This window comes from Mya arenaria, chromosome 16, assembly GCF_026914265.1.
Source record: "Mya arenaria isolate MELC-2E11 chromosome 16, ASM2691426v1".
Classification (NCBI taxonomy): Eukaryota; Metazoa; Mollusca; class Bivalvia; order Myida; family Myidae; genus Mya; species Mya arenaria.
In genome coordinates this window covers 50,391,400-50,414,448 of record NC_069137.1, presented here as the reverse complement: position 1 = coordinate 50,414,448, position 23,049 = coordinate 50,391,400, and the positions used below count along the sequence as shown (strand labels likewise).

General features: G+C 33.7%; 1 protein-coding gene across 7 annotated transcripts in view; it reads right to left on the bottom strand.

Moving 5' to 3' along the window:
- Positions 1–23,049, bottom strand: part of LOC128221916 (uncharacterized) — a 40,043-nt gene that overhangs the window by 14,182 nt on the left and 2,812 nt on the right. For all 7 annotated transcript variants that reach the window (XM_052930594.1, XM_052930600.1, XM_052930596.1 and 4 more), the window contains 32 exons: positions 22,875–23,030; positions 22,279–22,653; positions 21,614–21,656; positions 21,062–21,133; positions 20,131–20,301; positions 19,406–19,630; positions 18,381–18,503; positions 18,015–18,098; positions 17,717–17,791; positions 17,202–17,315; positions 16,146–16,262; positions 15,735–15,851; positions 15,228–15,407; positions 14,447–14,539; positions 13,165–13,290; positions 12,731–12,811; positions 12,203–12,322; positions 11,961–12,044; positions 9,610–9,714; positions 9,316–9,408; positions 8,142–8,219; positions 7,325–7,544; positions 5,369–5,549; positions 5,155–5,262; positions 4,318–4,491; positions 3,924–4,126; positions 3,463–3,636; positions 2,555–2,771; positions 2,279–2,389; positions 1,601–1,728; positions 687–899; positions 137–310 (listed from right to left, as the gene is read on the bottom strand). In XM_052930594.1, coding sequence (XP_052786554.1) covers positions 137–310; positions 687–899; positions 1,601–1,728; positions 2,279–2,389; positions 2,555–2,771; positions 3,463–3,636; positions 3,924–4,126; positions 4,318–4,491; positions 5,155–5,262; positions 5,369–5,549; positions 7,325–7,544; positions 8,142–8,219; positions 9,316–9,408; positions 9,610–9,714; positions 11,961–12,044; positions 12,203–12,322; positions 12,731–12,811; positions 13,165–13,290; positions 14,447–14,539; positions 15,228–15,407; positions 15,735–15,851; positions 16,146–16,262; positions 17,202–17,315; positions 17,717–17,791; positions 18,015–18,098; positions 18,381–18,503; positions 19,406–19,630; positions 20,131–20,301; positions 21,062–21,133; positions 21,614–21,656; positions 22,279–22,653; positions 22,875–23,030 — 4,535 coding nt within the window. The remainder of the gene's footprint in view (positions 1–136; positions 311–686; positions 900–1,600; positions 1,729–2,278; positions 2,390–2,554; positions 2,772–3,462; positions 3,637–3,923; positions 4,127–4,317; positions 4,492–5,154; positions 5,263–5,368; positions 5,550–7,324; positions 7,545–8,141; positions 8,220–9,315; positions 9,409–9,609; positions 9,715–11,960; positions 12,045–12,202; positions 12,323–12,730; positions 12,812–13,164; positions 13,291–14,446; positions 14,540–15,227; positions 15,408–15,734; positions 15,852–16,145; positions 16,263–17,201; positions 17,316–17,716; positions 17,792–18,014; positions 18,099–18,380; positions 18,504–19,405; positions 19,631–20,130; positions 20,302–21,061; positions 21,134–21,613; positions 21,657–22,278; positions 22,654–22,874; positions 23,031–23,049) is intronic.

Here is a 23,049-nt window from a genome sequence, read left to right as displayed (position 1 = left end):
TTATCGAAGGTCTAAATATTTGTTCGCTGAGCTGACAAAAAGTACCTGTTTTTAAATAGAAAATGACCATATCTCGTATGAGTTATTTATAATAATATAATACCCTTTATGCATTCAACTCGATACAAATCCTTACCGAAAACGGACCCTAGCGGACATTTCATCCGTTTGAAGTAAACAGAATTTTTGAACATCAGCCGATACAGTTTCTATTCGTCTTTCCTGGTAGTATATTCGCAAAGGTTTTGCCTCCACATTGCCCTCTTGATAAATATGTTGAAAATAATCTCGAATATAGATATCTGCTTCGCTAAAAAAGTTTAAATAAACCTTTTATTTTCCACATTAAACGTTTAAGGTCATTATATGGTTAAAGAATTCAGTCATGTAGAAACAATAACATGATTTTATTAAAAGGGATGATTATGTAAAGTATTATGCGGTATTCTGTCAAGTATTATTTTGTTTCCTCCATGATCTTAGTCAGTTTCAATATAACTGTACACATATTAACAACATAAAAGACTAAATTAATTGGACTGAAATATTAGCGCATAGTACGTTCTTTTGAATACATAACAATCAGATATATATTTAACTTGAAATTCATAAACATACTTTACATTATTAACTGAACTCATACAATACTTATTGGATAAAATGTTTAAGAACACATTTTAATTTACCTGTTTGAGTGTGTACAAATGAGCACCCTATTTCCAGGGGTACGAAGGACATGTTTAGTACATTGGGCGATTGTGTATGTCTTTCCGGTTCCAAATGGCCCAACAATCAGCAACGGGGGAGATTTCTGTTGCGTGGGACTTTCGCACTTTGCAACAGCATCCCATTGGTTGTCGTTACATTGTTTCAATTGCGAATAAGATTTTTTTGACGTCCTGTTAAAGTGATAGTATTAATTTACTTGTAAATATACACACTACAAAATACTCAACATTAATTCCAAGAGTTGTATATTTTTGATAAATGGGTACAGAGATGAACAAATTATTACTGCTCTACATCTCAAATACTATTTTATAGGATAGTGGAACTTTATGAAACCGAAAGTGAAGTTTCAAATGGTCTCTGAAACGAGATAAACCAGGCCTAAAATATCAGGTAAATATTAAAGTCATTTCTAAATCTCAATTTATTTTTCCACACAAAAGCATGACGTGATTGATAACCATGGATGTTTTACATGTTTTAATAGCGCATTCCTTTAATATTCTAAAGAAAAGTAAATTTAGCGCGAAAAATGTACTTCATGCAGCAACTCAGTATAAACATATTGAACTCATTTGTTTTATGCATAATTGATGGCCTTATTTACATTTCATGTCATATGTTTCAAATAGCACTTATAAATACATAAATGAATAAGTTTCTTTTCATAATATTCAAGAATATGATACTGTTCTAAGTTGAGACAAGACTTAAGTTTTTTCGTGTTATTGGCACGTCGAAATGTGTGAACCACACTATCCGCAATGAATCACTATTTTGGCTGAGTCATAATTGCCATAGTCCTAAGCAATATTAGAATACATAGTAGCTAATAGGTGGCATAAATGTGAAATCAAAACAAAAAGGTCACCGTGATTCTGCGGGAATATGTACAACAAGAGGAGGAAATTCTTCAGGGCAAACAAGATCGGAAATCTGTATTTCTTCCACTGCCTCGTGTAGCTCACACAAATGAACGCGGTTTAGTTGTATTTGAACCTAAAATGGGCAATAATCAATATATGAAATCATGACGTTGTGTTCCTTGGTTGACACTTGATATTAAAGGGACAATACTCCGTATGATAAAATAGCGAAAAAAAAAGAAAATTGTCGAAAACTGACATAAACTTGGCATCGATGTGTACAATGCATTGAAACTTACTAACTGAAGTACCACATTGTTTACAATTTATTTAAGATTAGCAGTTATTTCGTATTTTTACATTAAAAAAGATTACTGGGTATGTCTACCAGGAAGAATTCATTCCTTATGCGTGATTGGCTAATCGGTGTTAACACGTGATATTACCGAGGTAGGTGTATAGCTTAATTATGTCACCCAATTAGAGTAAGCCGTCGTAGCTCAGTGGATACGACGCTGGACTGCAATTTTGGCGACACGGGTTCGAACCCTGTCTCCGACACTATTTTTTTCTACATTTTTTTACTTTTTTTACAATAATGATATCAAAGCGTAACACATTCTATTATATAATTGTCCTGAGATTCGTTACGGAAAACAACTTTTTTTGGTGCCAATCTTTACCTCGACTTCTAAGGCTTGACCCTTTCTCAATTGTAGATCTAACACACACTGTTCAGATAGCTCGACATCAATATTATCTGCCTCTCGATATTCTAATTTTGTCTCGTATACCTGAAAGTGATGAGAATAAAAAGACGAGTTAGGAATTATTTCTAACGAGTAGCTTTTATTTATGAGTGTACATATAAGAAAAACATGTTTGTTTTGGGTATCCAATACAGTATACAGATGTCTGTAGTCAGGTTATATATAATTATAAAGTTCGATTAACGCTACCTTCTTTTCTTCTTCACTCGAGTTCAAGGAGGTGGGTGACAACCAAACTGTATTGGTGTTTTGAAGGATAAGCCTTCCCGCCTGACTTTCTAACGATAATTTTTCTTTAAACTGAATACGAGCAAAGAGATGGCCCGGTTCAGCATATTTGTATCCGTCCGTCGATGTTAGCGGCGGCAAGCCGTCATCTAATTTCAATGTTGTTATCATGTTGTATCTGTAGCAAAACAATCAAACAGTGCATGTATATTTTTTTACATACAAATTTATTTTCGCGAATGAAATAATATCGATCGTGCTTTCCGTTGATACATGTATGCAGATGTTACGTTGTAGTTCTTCCATAAGATCTATTGTGGCAAGTTCTTTTTACTACGATCACTTTGCTAATGATTGAAATAAAACATTAACGAAGACCCTCTTTTACGAGACAAAGTTAAGTCCCTAGCAAACGTCCATACAGCGTCCATATCAACACACAAAGTTAAGTCCCTAGCAAACGTCCATACAGCGTCCATATCAACACAGACAGATTACATATGCATTAAAACATCTTTATTGATAAAAGGTCATGATGTCGCCTTGAAATGGTCAGGGAAACAGGGTTCAAACTCAAAAATGTCTTGAGTCTGAGTTTGAGATTCAGACTTAGAAAAGCAAAATATTAATTTTGTTGTAAAAATGGAATTTGAGTAGCAAAGATAGTGAAGTTGCTGTATCACTTACAAATTATCTGTTATACAATCTTCGAAACAGTTTTTGTCAAAATTATTATTATTTGCATTGTTTTAGAAAACAACTTTCTAAACGTCTGAATACTCAAGACGTTCGGGAATACGGGTTTAAACCACATTGTTATATGCTATAGATGTATATCATATTATCAACAGCGTATAAATGATGAATACTTTGAGATTTGTTTGAGCCGTTCGTGTTCCTCGACATACAACATCATATGCATCCACGGTTTGTAGTTATCTTTCGTAGGACTTGGTGTCAGATCTTTAGAAAAGTTATCCGACATGATATCTCTCAATGGATAATTCTGGAGCAATTCTTGTTCGGCTTTTGCATCCGATCTTCTGCAAAAAATAGTGAACTCGATTATAAGAAATCCAATTTAAAATTATTGAGTAATCTCCATTCCGAAAGTGAACGTTATTGTGAATGCATTGCTCTATTAAATTTCAAATATTCACTTAAACACATGTGAGTAAATATCTGAATGGTTTGAACAATTTATTATAAAAATGAAGGCTGCTGACCTAACATAACAACATTATGACGTCAATGTTGCTAAAAACACCGCGTTGAATGATATGTTTACATAAACGTAACGATAATGAGTATTTGTATTATACACACGTACTTAATTGGCTTGAATGGTACGACCTGGACATCGTCTTTCGACCATCTCTTTGACTCGTTAATTTTATACTCTTTCTTTACTTCTTCTATATCGGTTTCTTGCAAAGTTTCCACAGCAAATTCTTTTGTAATTACTTGTTTGCGTCCAAACTCTATATTGAGCTTTTGTTGAAACGATCCATATATATCTGCTGAAAATTGGATCTGAAACAGAACAAATAAACACACACACACATGAATAGCATTTTAAACAAGAATATTGACACTCAGGTGAACTCATTGTGTGATTTCGTTTAAATATATAACAATAAAGAGACATCATAATTACATTGCATCATTACAATGCCAATGGAATACTCAATGTCTCATTTTCCAGATCAGTAATATGTCCGTACCTTGATGTTGTATTTAAACTTGTGTTTGTAGCTTTGTACATATCGGGGATTTGTCCACTCTTGCATATCGTCACAGGTGTCACAAATATATCCAGAAGAAATGTCATGTACTTTTCCGATGCAAAAGTAAACGTCATAATTGAGATCCACAAGTCTAATTCTTTTAAGTGCGTACTGAAATGTATTTTGTAAAGCATAATGATACTGTATTGATAGCTTACCAAAACGCATTTAATCGTTTCTTATCATGTATGTCTATTAGAAACAAAGCCTTTTCTTTCATTGTAAAACATAATTTCAGAAATGAAGACCTGATAATCGTTTCGCTTTTCCCTGTAGTTTTCATTATGATATGAAATAATTGACTCTAAACAGATAGATAAATTGTAGGATATTACTTGTAAAGAATTATATTTTTTTCCAAAACGTTTTACAGCTATGTATTTATTACTAAGACCTCTTTTAATATCGAAACTGGAACTAGATTATCCGGTCTGATCTGGATCTGATACAGCTTTAAAAAAACCTAAACAACAAAATAAATCATTTATCGACACTGTATAGCAGCTATATCGCAAAACAACAGATCAGGTGCCTGTTTTAATAAAGGATTTCAGTCGTAATTTCAAAAATCTTAAATCTGTAGGAACGTCACAGTTGGCAACATGTTAACTGAGTTTGTTTTCTTCAGATGTGATTTCATCTTAAATATTACTTAAAGTTCAGATGTTACGAATAAATAAACATGTGACAAAAATATTACCCTACTATAACTTTACGACTAAAATCGTTATTGCTAGGGCAGCTGTTTTGACAAAAACAAAATAACAAACTTACTTCACTTTCAACAGATACATTCCATGTATGTTTTAAGTTTTTCTTGTTGTCACGTAAATGTTGATCTTTGTCTATTTTCACGACGGCAAAGTCCAAAATCGGTGATTTCTGGAAAACGTGTATGATAATAAATGATTTAAGAAAATTATTAGCCCAAATGCTTAGACTAAATGTTTTTGAACTACCTAATAATACACAAAAATGTCAAACCAACCATTGTGTTTGTCGATAACATGTCTGAAATATCATTCTCCAAATCCGGTTTCTCTAGGTTTTCCGACAAGAAGCGAATGATCCTCTTTCTATGACCTATTCGTTCAGTCCATTCTTCACATTCCTTTTTCGAATGCGGTTCGGTGCACTGGTTGCCATAGGGACACGTGCCGTTTTTATTTCTGTAAAAATAAAAAAATAAACATTTAAGAAATATTCCTTTTAGGGAAAAAATAACAAACCGAAACTACAGAAACGTTCCTTACTCTCACAAACTTTCTTTCTATCGAAAATAACACATGTTTCCGGTCATAAACAAGTGAAAACGAAATAATTTAGCATCCATATTACTATATGGAACTGCGCATTTTCCGCGACAGAGGCAATTACTAGATTAGTGAACTTAATGGCATGATCGTCCACTTAAATGCTTTCGAGCGTGTCCGCACATATATCAGAACGCGTTTTTGTGATAATCATGTGCACGCCTTTGCAGTTGATCGTATTGGACCATATAAAAGGCGCGTAAATAGGACTAGCCCGAGTTGGTAGAGCTTTGGTAAGTTTCATAACACAATTCAAGCAGTTTAAACTTGTGAACGAGCGGCGAATGCATTTCAGAACAACATTGTAACAATATTAACAAATAAGCGATTGTTCCTTGCACCAGGGAGGTCTGTCTATAAAACCAGCATAACTCACCCAATTCATAGCAAACAATCGCGGTAAGCGACAGTTGGAAATACTAATCGCGAAACATTTTTTTTATTTTACCAACCCAGTAAGTTCCCATCATTCTAAAATGAACGCAACATTATTCTCGATTCCTACAGGAATCTCATGAAGGCCATTGCGACGTTTCTTCTTTTTTGGTAGGTAAAATTAAGCAAAGACACAGGTACAATACCTATTAACATAATACTTTCTTACAGTGGAAACCATGGAACATTAGGATATTGAGGTATTCTTGGTTAATCTTTCATTGTGTTACATGAATGCAGCCCACCCCTAGATATCAATAAACTATCAATTCCCAGTGGGATCGTCGCAGTAATGACTGCACTGCGGAAACTTCGCCTGAAAAAAGTCAGTTTAATGAGCTTTGGAAAATTGCCACTGATAGTGTTTAAAAACATAACTGTTAAAACAATTTAAGATGTGTAAACAGAGCATATTGTCTAAAATGTGTCAAAATGCATGAATTCAATTTGCAACCATTGGATATTCCTTTTCCTTAAATCGAAAGAGGGTGTTGACTAAGGTTAAACAGGCGTTAAGGAATAACTTGTCTCGTGAAAATTACAAACACACATTCTACAATACAATATTAAAGGTGGTTTAATTTACAAATCATATGAAATTTAACATGGAAGCTTTTTAATTACAAATAGCTAGCATAATGGCGTTAAGTAACGGAACATGAATGAAATTCCCCAATCGCAGGCAAGGTTCTTCATAAAATAGCCATAACGTGTTTTTATTTCTTCCAAATACCCTAGCTTTAGCATTCTTCGTACTCAAATCATGTCTAAGATATGTTTCCGACCTACAAAGGTCTCTTGACGAAATGAATACAGCGCATAATTTTTTTCATCCGTATGTAGTTTCCTTGTTACAGACCGTGATAAACATAGAATTTGAGTATCTATTCATTAAAATAATCGTATTTTCAGTAGGCTTTTTAAAATGACTTGTATCCCACCAATAATGACACACTCATTGCATTTTGATAGGTACCTAACCACTTTGATTTCCTATACTGTAAGTATCCCATTTCTGTTGTTTGTAAGTTGAAAACTAACTTGGTTTTTGTACATTTTGTTACTGTATTTTATTCTTCACACAAACAAAGATAATTTCCATGCAAATTGTGGTCATAACGTTGAGAAATACAAACACACATATTTCTTATGACTGTTTCGTTTTAGATAGAAAGAACGCGCATGTAACAAATTACCTTGGGCAAAGGGAATAATTTTCCTTTCTACCAATTGGTGGGGACCTGCAACTCCATCTTTCCCTTCCATCATTATCCTTGCGGACGTTTTCAACATGTGATTTTGTTCGTAAATGTTTCTTGAATTCTACGATGTTTGACAATCGAACACCACATAGCACACATTCTCGTTCTCTTTGAGTTTGGGGTGTATATTCTAAAGCAGTGATGTCTGAATAATCTATAATTTAAGGATCAAATAAGAACGTGCATATGACGTAAGTATTTGGTAATAAACTGAAAATATTATGTTGTGCTGTACATATCGAACCTTTATAACTTGTAAAACGTTAACTGATAACTGTCGGTTGTCCAGTTAACGCATTGGTTAGCGCATTTAAATCTCAGCAATGGCGTTCCGGGTTCGATTCCGGACGTATTTGAGTTAGATTTGTGGGCACCAAGCCGGAGAAGTGGATTTTCCCTAAAGCAATAATCAACATACTTGTGAAACATAGTGCCAAAGAGATTGCATAAGTATATATATTGGTTAACAATCTTCACAATCGTTGTAAAATAAATTATGTTTAAAATTACTGCTAAAGGTCACAACTTCGGTAGCATGTCGTAAATAAATTAAGGGTGTTCCTTTAAAACAATGCATGTAAACGTGGATGAAATGCTGAGTGTCTTGACAAAATCAGAAATAAATATTTTAATCAGTAGATCAATATTTTTACATGTTAAGTTTCTCTAAACCTTGACTTGAATATTAGTTTTTGACCTTTCTGATTGTTCAATAGTATCATATCTCTCTGATGATAGGTTAGTATCATACCTTTCAGATCGTCTTCTATCGAAACCGAACGTTTCGGTTTATGCGTTTCACCACCAGAACCACTAACATCCTGTCTATCTGAAGCGGTAAATGTGAACAAGTTTGGATACAAATCAACAGTGTCTCATTAGCTGTAGCTGTAGTTGTCCGGTTAGCGCAGTGGTTAGCGCAGTCGCTTCTCACCAAGGCGATTCCCGGCCTGGGCGCATATGAGTTTGGTTAGTGATCACCAAGCCGGACAAGTGGGTTCACTCCGGTTTTCCCCACAACACAAGACCACACCCTCGCGCAACATCGTGCCAACGATAGTGACTTAGTATAAGTTATCATGACTTTCTTCACAATCGTTGAAGAGTATAATGTTTATAACTAGCTGTAGTTCGACGGAAAAAGTATATACCACATTTTTATTTTTATATCAATACATGGTTTTAAAAAGCTTTCTGCTTTGACGACCTGCTTCTTGTCGCTAAGTAGTTAAATGCTGCAGTAAATTCTGCCATCATATATGAATTGATAAGATTCGAGGGAAATACCACATGCTCATATTGTTCAAATGGTAGTTAAGGAATTTCTTTGTAAACTGTTTTAAATCTTAATAATTGAGACAATAAGTAGAATCGGTGGCATAAAGTTGAAGAAAGGCGACCACTACATAACGAGTTCCAATGACTTAGTTTAGCATGGTCACGACTTAGAGAAGATTTTGGAACAAGATGTTAATTGCTGGTCACCAGATAGAAAATTAATCATACTTGTCACATCTACACCACCGTAGTATGTTACCTCTACCAGAACCACACTAATGATGAATTAATGGACAACAGTAAATATATAGAAGTAACATTGTATTTCCTCTTAATATCATGAGATGTAGGTGCAATATACAGGGACATGCGTTTACCATAGACCGAACCTTTTAAATTGGATGACAATAGTATGTGTTTAATGTAGCCCGTATCTTTTAATTAAGATGACAATTCTATGCGTTTACCATTTCCCGTATCTTTTTAATTGGATGGCAATATTTCGTGTTCATCGTAGCGCGTAACTTTTAAATTAGCTGGCAATACTTTATGTTTAACGTAGCCCATATCTTTTAAATTGGATAGCAAAAGTATGTGTTTACCATAGGCAATAACCTTTAAATTGAATGGCAATACTATGACCTTACCATAGCCCGTATCTTTGTCGCCCCCTGCATCATGCGCGACGGACTCATTACTGTATGTCAAAATTGAATTTCCTCCGACACAATCATCATCACCTGAAATAATTTGCTCTTTTATTAGCTCTCACACTTGCAAATTGCAAATTATAATTATTTTTGCTTTAAGTATACAACTCAGTGCGTCCAGAAAACTGGATAGTTAATTGCTTGATAACATGAATAAAAGTTGACTCTTCCTCCGAAATATTTCAGAAATGTCAACTGATTTTACCATAATTTCGTTTGTTGGACGAATACCTGGTATTCCTGGTCCATCGTGATTTTGATCGTCTGACGTTTTGCTTAGAAATTCAGAATAACTTGTTATCACCTCTTCAGTTTCGATCATTTCTTTGGATGGTTCTGTCAAAAACGTACCAAATTAATTATATGTCTCGTCTTATTTTCACAATGAAAAATACTAAGAAAAACGGTTGTAGTTTATGCATGACTGGTCTTTAACTTCAATCGGAACAAACATTTTTTCACTTTTTTAACTCTATTTATCGTCTTATCTGCATTATTTACTTGATTTGGGGTAATGGATTTAATACTTTGTTAGTATACCCCTTAGAAATAATTTATTTTGCATGCATCCAAAAATGATTAAATGCTCAAATTAAAAACCATTATAATTGTGTTATATGTAAACATACGCACAATATACTTATTACAATAAGCTGACTTGAGTATCTACATCTTTGACCCATGCCACACGGTCTTGACATTTCTCCCAGCATACCGCTATATGCTGAGAGAAAGCACTCGCTAGAAATTGTCATGGCTACGACTTGCCGGTTAAATAAATAGTACTAATGTTTGTAGCGGTGTTCAACGTGGCCCTTGCAATTTGTTTGGGATATTTACGTCTTAACTAAATCTCACGAGTTACTTCAACATTAAACATGTATTTGACATGAATTCGGAAATGCTTCAGGCCGTATAGCTTTTGTCCGACATAGTTTGATTTAAACGAGATTATGTTTCTATCAATAGAACGAGTTGATAAAATATGGTTTGAAATGTTGTACTATGAGTACGACATGATATGAGATGATGACCAATTTAACAAACACTGTTTTAATTATATATATGAAACGTGTTTTTGATTTATATTAAATGCTCGTTACTCGATTAAAAGAGTGTATAACGATGCATTTCCTATAACAGTGTATTAAAAGACACTCCGGCCTAAATAAGTACGGTTCTCGTAACGCATGCGCCAAATGTCATGTAGAAGTCGAATAAAATTTGATTAAATGTCGCAGTGGACCAAGATTGGTATCTGACTATTTTCGTGTTTGTACCGCAATAACTACGGTAGTTGCTTAGAACATATAAAACCATGCGACAGTGCATAATTGAGTTGCGGGACTTGTACGAGGACTGTCTAAACAACGACACTAGTTAAATCTCAGTACGAACTCGCTGCAATTTGCAGTGTCGTGACAGTGTGACAGGGTTCGAACAGAATAATCGGGATTACATTGTATATATTGTAACATATCTTTGAGCGAACAACTAGATCACACCATTGCCAATACAAGAATGAAGCGCATGCCACCAATAAAATACATTAAACGGACGAGATACCACATGATACAACCCGATGAAAATATAAAATTGTCAAAAACTTACATGCAATTGATATTGTTGAGTTCAGCGCATAGAACCTTAATAACTGATGTATAACTTCGCTTACGACACATGACTCTTTAGAATTATTCACGTATTTTCAAAAATCGAAAAGTTTGTCTACCACGTAATACATAGCTTCGGTATATGTATCTGTACTAATCTCCTGATCTTCACATGCTAAATAAAGACAATATTAACTGGAACACCATTAAACGCTATTTTTAAACGGGTAACTCGGCTGAAACGGCGACAAAATATTATTTTAATGATGTAAAATGATGTATAATCGGCCTAGTATGAGGTCGGATTGACAATTCTAGTCTTGTTCTGAGGAAATACTGAATTTGCCGATTTTGTAGCCATCCGGTGTCTAGTCCCCTTAACAATAAACGACGAGAGCGTGTCAGATGTGAATGAAATAATGTCCCCGATATTGAAAAATGAGGATTTTTATCATATTGTCACATATTTCAGTTAGAATCTAAAGCCTTTTCATTATGAGCCTATTTCAGTGTGTGATTTTTTGTCACCGATGTTTCAGACATTCCGAAAGACATTCATCTTGACTCGTCCAATGCAAAACATCCCATACTACATGTATATCTACATTGTTACTTTTTAAGAGTCTGTATATCCATGGAATTACAGTACCTTCATGTCGCCAACTACAATGGTTAGAACAATTAACAGGAATGATTGACATGTATAAGAAAACTATTCTAACAATAAAACAGATACACAATAACACGTAATAAAGTGATAGGTATTTCCATACACATTGTCTTATGATAATGTCGAAGAAGTAATAGCATACATCAAAATACTTTTTTTTTACAGTTTTTTTTTGTATAGTGGTTTTATACAGTTTATCAAATTAATCACCTGAGTTACAATGATGAGCTCCAGTCAATTGAAGAAATGTAGTTCAAGGTACATTTAACGTAAGCAAGACAATACAAAGTGGAACATACCCTTAAGGCATTTACGATGCTCTACTTGGTCTTCACTCTGTGGCTGTGCGTTGTCGAAAGTATTGCCTAAGCTCATGACTGCTTCTGAAATGCAATTTCAAAGATATTCCATCATTAATATCACTTTGGGTTCAATATCTAGTAGCGCTATACAGGAGTTATGGGTATAGATACAGTTTCATGGATAGGAACGATAAATCAACATGTTATATAAGAAATGATTGGCAAATGTGTGTCCATACCTTCCGCCTGATCGTCAACAGTGTCAACATCATTCTTTGGCTGAATGCCGGTTGATGTAAAACACGCAAGTTCTGTGGAAATTTCTGATACTGATGTTTTGCTGCTTTCGCCGAACATCTCTGTAAAATCAACTGCAGCATATAAAGACGAATGAACACATGTGTCATACAATATTATCACTTTGAGCAAGTTCAATATTCATATAATAAATTAATAATATGTGTATTATGATTCCAGGATATTGTAATAAATTTAATCATCGTAAATGGTAACAGTAACGTCACATTGCAAGTGTGCTTTTATACTGCAATAAGATAAGACATGTATGTCTATCATTCGGTACAAAAACCGTTAGTGAGCTGTCATTTTATGAAACAATGCTTTAGCGCAAAATTTATAACATGAACACATTAATTATAAATTGAGTTTTAGAAAACTGATTCGTGTACGTAACTAAAGAAAACCTCATTACATTGATTATATGTTGAAATCGGTAAAAGAAAATACTAGCTGCAAGTTGCAAATACCTTTCCTCTGAGAATCAACCACGAATTCGCGCATAGGCAGTAAGGCAGATGTTGGTGATTCATGGATGGCAGGCGGCGATTCTGTTAAAATAATTACTGTTTGAATTGTAAAGGGTTGGAAATTAGCCAACATACTATACGGCATGTATTCATAAAGACTAAAATAGGAAGTACAAACTCCATGTTCAACTGTGTCACGGGAGGTATTTATTCATTTTGAAACAATTACTAGAAAGGGGCTAAAAATAAAACAGACTTTAAACCATCCTGTGCTAGAAATAAATTAAAAGGTTATGATAAACGAATAATATCTGATAGTCAGCATTTATGTAGCCAAGCTCCTTCCCAACCCCCACTAAAAGGACTTCAACGAAACCCTGATATATTTCATGCCTGAATTTGCACAACAGCAAATGTTTTAAAACTTTAACTACCGTTTGTGTTATCCTCAACGTCAACCTCATCAGACTCGTGATATGGTAAACAGTGAGCTGCCGCTAAAGAATCTTTGATAGTTCCATTCTGATTGCATGGTGATTCCGTAAAGCCAGTTATTAACCCTGGTTAAAAGATATACCGTTTTATAGAATGTAACTTTTTCAATCTAAATATTGTCAATCTTATACTTTTTTACTAATAAAGACGCCAAGCCACATTCGATTAAAACTTATTTAAGATGTTTACCCACTGTTTAAATTTTTCATCATATAACTTCAAAGATAGGCTGGCACGAACATTTATAAAAGGCATATGAAATAGCATGAAGGATGTTGCATGTGTTAGCAAATATTTTGTGAGAAAAACATTTGTACGTGGTGATATTTGTAAAACAGTCTGTAAATTGTCAACCATCATGAATAGTTTATATACGAAAAGTTATAAGACATTATAAATAAATTATTCGCCAATTACGGTTTAAGTCACAATCTCTGGTTGTTAATGATTGGGATACATTACTTGAAAGATCAATTTCGTAAAACTGTAAAATAATATGAACATATAAGTTTTAACAACGAAAGTGTAAACAAATGGATCGGTTGACTGTCACCCTATGTGTTACGCGCGTCTAGTTAAATGTATATATTTGAACAGCCCTATTCTTGGTCATTCTTTTCGTGTTTCGTGCTAGCTTTGTTAAATGCTCAAAGATCAAACAGTTATCTCTCAAAATAAACAGATAGTTGATCGTGTTTTGGTTGATGCTGCACAAAACCAAATATGAAAAGCATGGGGCACTCAATTTTTTATTAAACCCTCTAAATGAATATGTGTTTAAATATCGTATACATGTATTTCTTCCATCTTACAATAACACACAGGAAAATCAACAAAAATCAGTTTTTCATGTTGTCACCCACTTAGATTGGTCCTAAAGCGAACCTATTTTGTGGCGTGGCTAGATATACTTTGCACCTTTGTCCCTCAAATTTGCACGCCCCGTGAAATACTTTGTATACCATGAGACATTCTTTACCATTAGACATTCGGAGACATTCTATACCATCAGACATTCTATTCCATGCTACATTCACAGAAAAAGAGAACGTGTTATGAGTATGTGTATCCATAAAAAGTTATTAAGTACATTCGTTTTGTCAACTGAAATTAACAGAACATTTCAGATCCGCATGTTAACCGCATATGCACCTTACAGACTGATACAATATACACCATTTTATCTCTCAAAATGTAACGAAGAAAACTAGGTCGTAATACCTTTTGCGCGCTCGTCTACTTCAGTTGCATACTGAGATAGACAGGGATCGGTCTTTAATTCTTCATCGACAGCTTTAGAGTAGTCGTGTGTTTCTGTAATGTTATAAGGCGATTATGTTACGGTTAACGTCTTTAGCTGTCATCATTTACCAATAAATTAAATTATAGAACAATATACAACCGTTGATTGACTGCATGTACATTCAGGTGATATCCTATGGTTTTTATTACTAAAGTATGTTACGCCCCAGCAACATCAGTCAAGTGGAGGCAGTCACGTTATCAGGAAGATAATACATGAAATCGGTTTAAGATACTAATCACGATGTGTATACATTTATCATTGTTTAGCTACTTTTGTCTTCTTCTGAGACACAAAACCCTGATCAAATAAAACTTTCGTTTCTCCCTTTCAAGCATATTAGTTTAAAATGGCACCTAGGTGAAAGTTAATACTATCAATTATTTGACCAATATGTAATCCATTTATAGTTCTCAGTTTTCTAATCTTCGAAAAAGCCAAGTTCCAAATGTTGAAATTTATCCTAATGACCGAACCTTTAGAAACTTTCCTTTTTTTACTATTTTACAAACATAGACGACATTCTAAAACAGTAACTTGGTAGAGTCAATTTTAAAATCAACATCGAATGGCCATGTCTGGGACTATAAGAAGTAAAACGTAATGTTGACACGAATCAGATGAACTTGTAAACTGATAATAGACATCGTAGCATTTTTTTTTAAATTGAACGATGTTTTGTTTTACAAAACTCAGTACCGTCAGTTAAATCTTCAATCCCAGACTGCTCACAACTATGCTTAGGCATTAATCCAACTTCCGCTGATAACGCTGTGCCAACTTCGTTATGATTGCATGGTACATCGTTTTTGTCGATTGATGATTCTATTGCAGCTTCATCCCGAGTAAATGGTGTTTCTTTCATATGTGTGACTGTCCCTATTTAAAGAGATGTATACAGGTTTAAATTATTACAGGTAACCAGATTTGCATGGATAGTTGTGGTTTGAGACGGTTTAAAATGTTTAGGTAATTCAATATTCATTTAGTTTGATTGGTTTGTATTCACCACTTACATGCATCAAAGCCAAGAATCAAATTCTTTAGATCTGTGAACCAAGAGGGTAAGAATTCGCGTTGTCAGCTTAATTATTGTAAAAATGACATTTGTAAATGATGAAACTTATGAGCCTACATACATAACAAAATGAAGTTGTTTAATTAAGATAAAAGTGAGACCAGGTATGCATTTGAAACGTGTTATACCAGTTAAAGATTCAATCCCCTTTGCCTTGTAGTCAAGCACATGGGCGTTATCGGTACGTGGGTCTTTCGCAGCAAAAGATTCATCGTCTGACTCACTTTCAACGGTTGTGATTGTTTCTGAAGAATATAATTTAGATAGCAAATGTTTTTCGCTAAAAATGAGAAACGCGCAAAGGTTTCAATATAAGGCAACTGTCATTGATATAGCTCATATGATTTCTTAAGCAAGACATTAGCAAAAGGTCGACCAAAACGACCAATTTTGCATTAAGATTAATTCTGTACTTATTTATTTTTAACAGTTCGTGATTTCTCCTGGCTTTTTGAATCACAAAAAAGCTCGCCACATGCTTAAATAGTCAACCTACGTGAATATAATGTGTAACTTATCAAAGGTGAGGTAGCTATTACCGCATGCCACATCTTCAAGCATATCATCATTGCAGCTAGGAAGAGGACAAGTTGTCGGAGATAACTGATTCACGGATCCCTTCTGTAGGACTGATATCTCGTCTCTATAATCTGTCTCTGAAACATATACATTTTTTGCATGAAACATAAACATTATTCTTGAGCAGCGTTTTTACATTAGGTAATATAATGCATATGCATGAAAAATATGCAGCCTACATTAATACATACACACATGTATACAACGTTGCTGACACATACACTCCATATTCAACCCAGATATTGAAGGTTTAAAGACCCGCCTCACAAATGAAACAACCACTTATGGTCCCGTGTGACCAGGATATCTATAACCAGTGTATATAATCTTGGCCGTGCACTATGCCCCACCCCATCCTAATGTTTATGGATATTCCTGGGGCGTCGTCAAACAAATGAACGTTGCCCCTGCATCAGCAATTCAATTATGTTCACTAATGTTTTCAGTCAGAAGATAAATATGACAAAACAGAACGAGGCAGAAAATTGCTTATCACACGTGTCGACATTAAGAGTGAGAATGATGGTTACCCAAGACCAACTACATTCGAGGCAAAATATATCTTTGATTTAAAAGGTATTATTTCTGTAATTTCATTTATGGCACAATTCGTGATTTTTTGGTGCAATTAGATGCCTACTAAAGGCTGTTTCCCCTTGCGAAAAACTGCATTTTTCCACAAAAAAGCATTATTTGATTCGGATAAACGCAGATAACATTTATGAATAAAAAAGCAATAAATTTCTTGAAATATAAATAAAATCTTGACAAGATTTACTCTTACACAGCATAATGTATGCATAAAAAGTAAAAACAAATGTATATTTTCCATTATATTAGCTATTTTGCCTTGATTTTGTATTTTTTCCAAAAGTCGACCTTTTTCCCAATTTGCATGGTATAGGCAGGTCCAAAAAATCACTGCACAAGATGCCTATATGGTGGCATGAAATTGAATTAATTATTTCAATAATATATGACACCAGTGGTCCATTAGATAGAACTGTATGCAGTACCTTCTGTCCGGTCTATAGTAACAGACCCAAGCTCATACTGGTGTTCAGTTGCGTCAGGAATTCCTTCCTCTGTTTCACTCTGGAATTCTGAGGATTCTTGAACGTTGCAGGTATCTGTAAAACATGTAAAAGTAAATGTGTATACATGAATACAAAGTATTTTAAAAAAAGTATTTTTTGGAGAATAAAATGGAAAGCTTTGAATTTTTAAAACACGTATTTCTTTCTGCAAACGTCTTTAACATATATCTGATTTAGTTATTTGATGTTTAAAGCATAGTTATGGATATATCTAAAAAGAGACATGATTACAAAGAAGATGTGTTTATAGCTTTATATTTCATAAAACGATTTTTACTGATCGAACATTAACTGATACTATTTTATGAAAATAGTTCTAACATCCGCGCTGTAAAGATGTGCTCCTTCTAACCAAAATCAGGATATTACCATACAAATACAGTATATCATTTTACTGAACAAATGCTTATAAAAGGAATTATTTGCAAGGACACCTTCTAAAGTAGCAATTTCTTCATCGTCAGCCAGATCTTCAATTTCTGAATGACTTGTTTCACTTGAATAATTGTCTGAAAAAGGGTCATCCACAAGCATTTAACATATGAACCGTTCATGTTCTTCTTAACACTGTAACACAACTGATTTCAAAGATGTTGTTATCCCTGTATATATGTGACAATGTGTTTATGCTACAAAACATTTTGAAACTTAAAGTAAATGACAACTTACTTCTAAAGGTTGTTCTAAAAGTTATTAGTAAATGTCGAGTTTACATATTCAATAAAAATCTACCTGTTTTCGCTCCGTTTTTCTCATGATAATCCTTTTCAGAGTCATTCACACTTGTTCCATCACCTTCACTCTGATCATCGGAGGCTTAATAGTAAAAATTAGACACCATTATGATGATAAACAAGTAATATATCCATCAAACAGTTTCGACACAATAAACGAAGACAATCGATATTCTTAGGGACAGAAAACTCCCTCATACCAGGTAAAGTCTTGCAAATATTACTCATACTACACATATGAATATAAAGATTAATATGTTATAACATTTACTGATATTAGGCGCATACTAATTAACTAGAATATTTATCAAATACTTACATACAATGTTGCTAACAAAAAATAAAAGATCACAATAAACGATACCTTCATTACATGGCCCCGCATGTGGAGGCATATGCACACTGAGCAATCTACGCACGTGTTCATAGGTATCTGCCGTTTGTGTTTTGTTATCTAGCATCGCCAACTTATTTTTGGCCCTTCGCACTGTTTAAATTGAAGAAATATAACAACAATACAACGTTTTATTTTATTTAGTATACATTAAATTATATATCCGTCATTAGTCCAATCTGAATACATATCCCAAAAGTCTGTAGTCCGTTTTTCACTCGAGTGCAAGACAGTCGTATTTCACTTTGCTGACGTCATATCATAAACGTATCATTGTGCAATGTTTAAATGACGCCATAGAACAGAAAAGTTCATCAATGAAATGACATTTGTTATGAAACTTGTGTATTTTATGTGATTTAACCAGTAGTGTATATATTAAATGGATTGTTATTACTGAGTTTTGATCTGGAATGTCGTATTGGACTCTCGCGGAATTTGCAGATTTTGATTTCACTCGGCTTACGCCTAGTAAAATTCGAATCTGCAAATATCCACTCGAGTTGAATACAACCTTCCCGGATTCAAAAGCAGTATTTGTAACCCTATTATATTAACCTATAACCTATAACCTATAACCTAATAACCTATTATATTAGCATTGTAGTCTCAGAAAAGTAACAATGGTGAATTAATAAAAAATAGAAATAATTACCATCTCTCAAAATTCATTTTCGAACGGAAATATGAAAATCTACGATCTGATTTTTGTCAGTAATCTTATATCATTGGTTTGCAGATATCTACGCAAAAAATTGCCCTTTCCAAGACAAAAAATAAAAATGTTGTAAAAATGAAATATATGGGAGAGTGCAGCTTTAAGTCCCTGATAACAAGAAATCAGGCTAAGTCTACTATTAATGCCGCTACTTAAGCTTGTAACAAATTCGATAAATTAGAGCCTGGTCTTCGGTTTTATAAAAAACTTATCATTTCATGACTATACATGTAATTTTGCAATATTATACTATACATTTGTGTCCAAATATACTCACAGATGGTACTTGTTACAAACAAGAAGTCTTTCTCAAAGATAACAACCTCGAACCGGACCTGACTAAAGCCATGAATTTTTAGGACTTCTTCTTCAACTGGCCGAAAGCGGTTCGTTAGAGCACCATGCATGGCCTCTCGACAAAGTTGAACGAGAGCTTGCAGGGAATAACACTGTATGTAAATTGCTACGCATTCGCTTTCAAGCTCCAGCACGTCTTCCGTACCTTCAAAATGAATAACACAATGAAAAGCTATGCCATGTTGTAATATTGAAATATAGACCCGGTTTAGAGGCACAAGGTAAAGGCTGACACTGAACGAGAGTCACAAACTAGTATTTTCAGGTACTCAAAGACCGGATAAAGATAGCCATAATGTGTAAAATAGGACAGGCGAATTGTGCCTTGTATTGTCACTGAACTATTCTGGACAAGCTGACGTTACACAGGAAATTAATGATAAGCAGTGTTATGGAAACTGACAACCAGAGCAGTGACTGGGCAATTTAAGATTTGATATGTTAGTCATTTAAAAATATAAACATGCAGTTGAAAAATTTAATAATTATTAGCTTGAATGTAATACGTAATATTTCTTTAAACGTATATTCTGAGGAAGCTTGATGGATCAAGTAGAACAAGTTTATGATTATGTACTTAAATTGGTACCTTTTTTTGGAAACTATTCGTTAAACTCCTTGGAAATCTTAACATTGTATACAAACCATCGTTTAAATCGTGCAGGACAGAAAGGAAAACCCTTTCCACTGGCTCCCATTGCTTGTTGGCAACAGAAAGGCTTGTCCGCATGCTGTTACCAACTTCGACTAAAAACTCGCTCACTATTTTCTCTTTTGTCCCGTCAACATTTTTCACGACCATAACAACCCGTATACCTTTAAAAAGATAATTAGGAGGTTGCAAAATGATACTTGTACACGTATATATACGTAAAGACTTTTGTGTGCATCTATTAATTGTGTACTTTGTATATAGTCGCCTCAGTGTTTAGTTTATTAGTTCCCGTTTTGCATTTACCAGACATTTGTATATAAAATAATGGTAATTTTTAGTAATTTGAATGACCAGAATTTAAACGATATATATACATAGTGAAATATTGAAATCTTGGACAATCCGAAAACCCTTTGGACTGAATATCAAAACTTTTGTTAACTTTTTTAGTATTTGGATAGGTTATCCATTTATAATACATTTAAATACCTTCAAAAAAATGAGAACATTTGGACGCTGTAATACAAAATGATTATGAATGAATAGTATTAATGTTATTTATCTTATCATTATCTTGACATAATCGTGATCCATTTTAGTAAACTGCTTTCTTATACAATCAATTAATGTACGTTTTTTTCACCTGTAAAAAGAAAATTTGGACTTGAAGTTTGTTATACTCTTCTTTGTGGCATTTGTTTTAAATGGATTTTTTTCTGTCATTTTTACATAACCATTATACCATCCTAGTGGCTGTACATGTCAAATAATAAATAACAAGGATTACTGATTTGTTATGTATAACTTTAACTGTTAAGTTGGACAGTTTTGTTATTGTAACATCGCTGCAGCTCAATGAGATCATCGATATCCACGTCTGTAAATTGTTGCAACCCTAGATTTACATATATATGTACTTACGTGGAAGCGGAAATTCTTTCACAAAATTCGTCTTTCCTAAACTTTCGATTCCAACTAAAACTTTCTTCAGATCTAAAATTTAGATCATAAGTTGCTAGGATGAAACTATAGAAAACGAATACATGATAACAGTTCATTTATATTAACACATTATTATTTTATAAACCAAACAGTGTAATATGTTATTTCATATATATGACGCTGTTTGTTTCGAGGGTTATTCGACCACTTCGTATTTTGTTATATTACACTTATGTAATATATCTCGACATTGACGCCATTTCGCCCTACAAATTTAGCGTCAAATGTTTTACCGAGACATAATTATTTAACTTGGCCGACCATGTACCTTGTGACAAAAACAAACTCACATCGTAGCTGTTTGAAACAATATATCATAAAACCTCGTTACAGAAAAGATACAAAATTACCATAGTTTAATACAGTATTGTATTAAATTGAAATATGTATTAAATGGCACATAATAGAATACCTTATATATTATGCATGTACTCATAAATGTTAGGAAAGCATATGAAATACAAAATTTACCTTCATGCGTATCTTTTAATTCTTTTCCGTGCTCTATCTGGTCCTATATAAATGAAAAATAATCAAACAATTTGTACCAGCAACTTTAAAACAAATATACAGTCAGTCATGTACGCTTAAGTTTAGTTTTATGCATAGCGACCAAATGTAGCGAAATCCATTCGCAACTCATCGGTCATTTTTATCGAAAACAATCTCGGATGTATGCCGGTACATCAGTAGAAGTAGTTCGCAAAATTTTGAATTATATCATTAATTAAATATAGTAGTTTAGCTTATATTTGTTGATCTCAGTTTAAATTGATTGCCAGTGAAGTGTATTATTGAAAACATAATTAAGATTACCAAGAGTTAAGTCATTAACTTTAACTGCAAAATAAAATTACTACGCGATCTACTTGCAGCGGACTTAAACATACCAATTTTTGAGTATATAAAGTTTCGATAAAAAAATGGCCGAGGAGTTCCGAAATCTTTCCGCAGTGACTTCAACCTTAAAGGTAGTCCGTGTGATCTGGAGACATACAGGGGCTATCTCTTACGGGTGGCCAGTGTAAATTAATCTCTACCGTCTTATGTACAGTACTGTTAGCTCTAAGAAATATATATATATATCGAAACACAGATTTGTGTGCAAAATAATACTTAAATAATAATTATAATACTTGTCTCATTGTTTTCAGCAGACAGCTCTGCGAAGAAAGTCCCTCAGTTATAGCCTTTAAGTCATCCTCGTGATTTTGAATGGAAAGTTGCATCGCCTTGACCTCGTCCTTTAATGTGTTTAAATGCTTCGAAATGCTGGTGGTATGATCTTCCTCTGCCTTCGTTAGTTTTGCTGTCTCTTTGTACAGATCATTAATTGACATTTCTCCAGAATCTTTGTTTTCTCTGTCCCCTTCAATCCCTTTATTTACTTCATCCTCTCTGTCCTTTATTTCGTTTTCAATTTCTTTCTTTTTAGATACAATCGATTTTAAGGCTGTTTTTCTAGCTGTAATATCTGTTTGAATCGTAACTTTGATTTCATCTCTTTCTAGCTAAAAACGCAATATATATCATTCTATATTACCTTTAATTTGCAACATATCAAATGAAATCTCGCATCCTTTTTATGCATTTCAGGGGAAATTGTAGGTTTAATGTATAAAGACATCGGACACTATCTAAATATGGGCTTGCTTATTTTTTAATTTTCAATTTAAAATAATAATAATAATAATAATAATAATAATAATAATAATAATAATAATAATAATACCTTTTCAATGCTGTCTATTGCTAATCTGGCACAAGCGTAACCAGAAAAAGCGTCTGTTGATAGCACAGCCTTCATATTTGCAAGCACTTCAGCCAGTTTTTCTTTTGTAATTTCCATCCTTCCGGAGTGAAGCAATTCATTCCTGTTGGATTTGGACTGAAATGTGTAATCACAT